The following is a 1,400-nucleotide window of genomic DNA, read 5'->3' on the forward strand; positions in this document are numbered from 1 at the left end:
TATATATATATATATATATAAAGATGCAAATGATCAATCTGCAACCAATTTATCAAATACACCAAAGCATTTACTAATGATGTATGCCATGGATTCTATCTACCTTCATCAGACGATAGGCTCTCACGATCTCGGCTTCTCTCGTAACTTCTGTGATGTTCTCTTGTCTTTTCCTTCACTGTGTCCTTCCCCTTCTCCCTTGGTGACTCTTTCACCTTCTCTTTATAATCTTTATCCTTCCCTCTTTCTTTCGGAGTATCTTTGCCCTTCTCCTTCACCGTATCCTTCCCTTTCTCTTTCGGTGTATCTTTGTTCTTCTCTTTCTTCTCCTTTCCCGGGGTCTCTTTTCCTTTCTGAGCCCCTTTCTGCTTGTCTTTCATTTGTTCGCCAAACTCTGATTGTGGTAAGTTAAAGTCTACCTCCTTGACAGGAAATGGTATAATCTCTGAGTCATGCTGCATACAAGAAGAAATTACAAATCATTCACACAGATGAGCCATATTTGTCGATATCATTTACAATAAACTGAAAAATTAATTTTCAAATTATGTTACTTCACACACCTGAAGCACAAGCAATCATTAAACTACACAATTACTTACTTGTATGTGACAAGTAATATTCCACATATTTGCAAATGTATTTCATAACAAATTTGTTTCTATAGACGTACACAAATGATTAGTAAATGCAGGAATAACTTGTTTACTAAGAATGTCGATACGATAACTCGATGTTAATTTGAAACTACTTGAATACATAGCAAGATGGTGGAATGGTTCAATGTCTAACTATCTAGTAGAAGCCAGATAACATATATATGTTGGGGATGCCTGTCTATAGTCTTGTAGACTATAACAACAGCAACAACAACAACAACAACAAAAACAGCAACAGCAATAGCAACAACAACACCAGCAACAACACCAACGCCTTACCAGAGCCTGCAAGTCGTACATAGTTCCTAGATGCTGCCATATCTGTTCAGCAGTGATTTTCATGTTCATGGCATTGCTGAACTTATCTTGTATGCACGCCATCTGCCAGTGTTTATTCACACCTGTGAATATTCAATGACAATATTGCAATGGTGAGTGTCTCCAGCATAACTAAAAGGTAGTGTCTAAACGACCGGACCCGGTTTCGGAAGCCTGAAAACTAAACAACCGGCTCTCACTGTCAAAGTAAGGATTTTGACAGTCTTCACGACCGTCTCGTATTTAGCCGTGATATTATAGGCGCTCTTTGAGCCACGATGCATTGTGGTTGTGGTTTTAGTTATGCTGGAGACCCACTCACCATTTTTCAATATTGTCATTGAAATATTTGCAGGCTGTGAATAAACACTGGCAGATGGCGCTGCATACAAGATAAAGTTCAGCAATGCATGAACATTGAAA

General features: G+C 38.3%; 1 protein-coding gene across 1 annotated transcript in view; it reads right to left on the reverse strand.

Moving 5' to 3' along the window:
• Positions 1-1,400, reverse strand: part of LOC106804707 (MRG/MORF4L-binding protein-like) — a 6,103-nt gene that overhangs the window by 2,067 nt on the left and 2,636 nt on the right. The window contains exons 2-3 of the mRNA XM_014805997.1: positions 939-1,060; positions 104-455 (exon numbers count right to left, since the gene is read on the reverse strand). Coding sequence (XP_014661483.1) covers positions 104-455; positions 939-1,060 — 474 coding nt within the window. The remainder of the gene's footprint in view (positions 1-103; positions 456-938; positions 1,061-1,400) is intronic.

This window comes from Priapulus caudatus, unplaced genomic scaffold, assembly GCF_000485595.1.
Source record: "Priapulus caudatus unplaced genomic scaffold, Priapulus_caudatus-5.0.1 Scaffold83, whole genome shotgun sequence".
Lineage (NCBI taxonomy): Eukaryota > Metazoa > Priapulida > Priapulimorpha > Priapulimorphida > Priapulidae > Priapulus > Priapulus caudatus.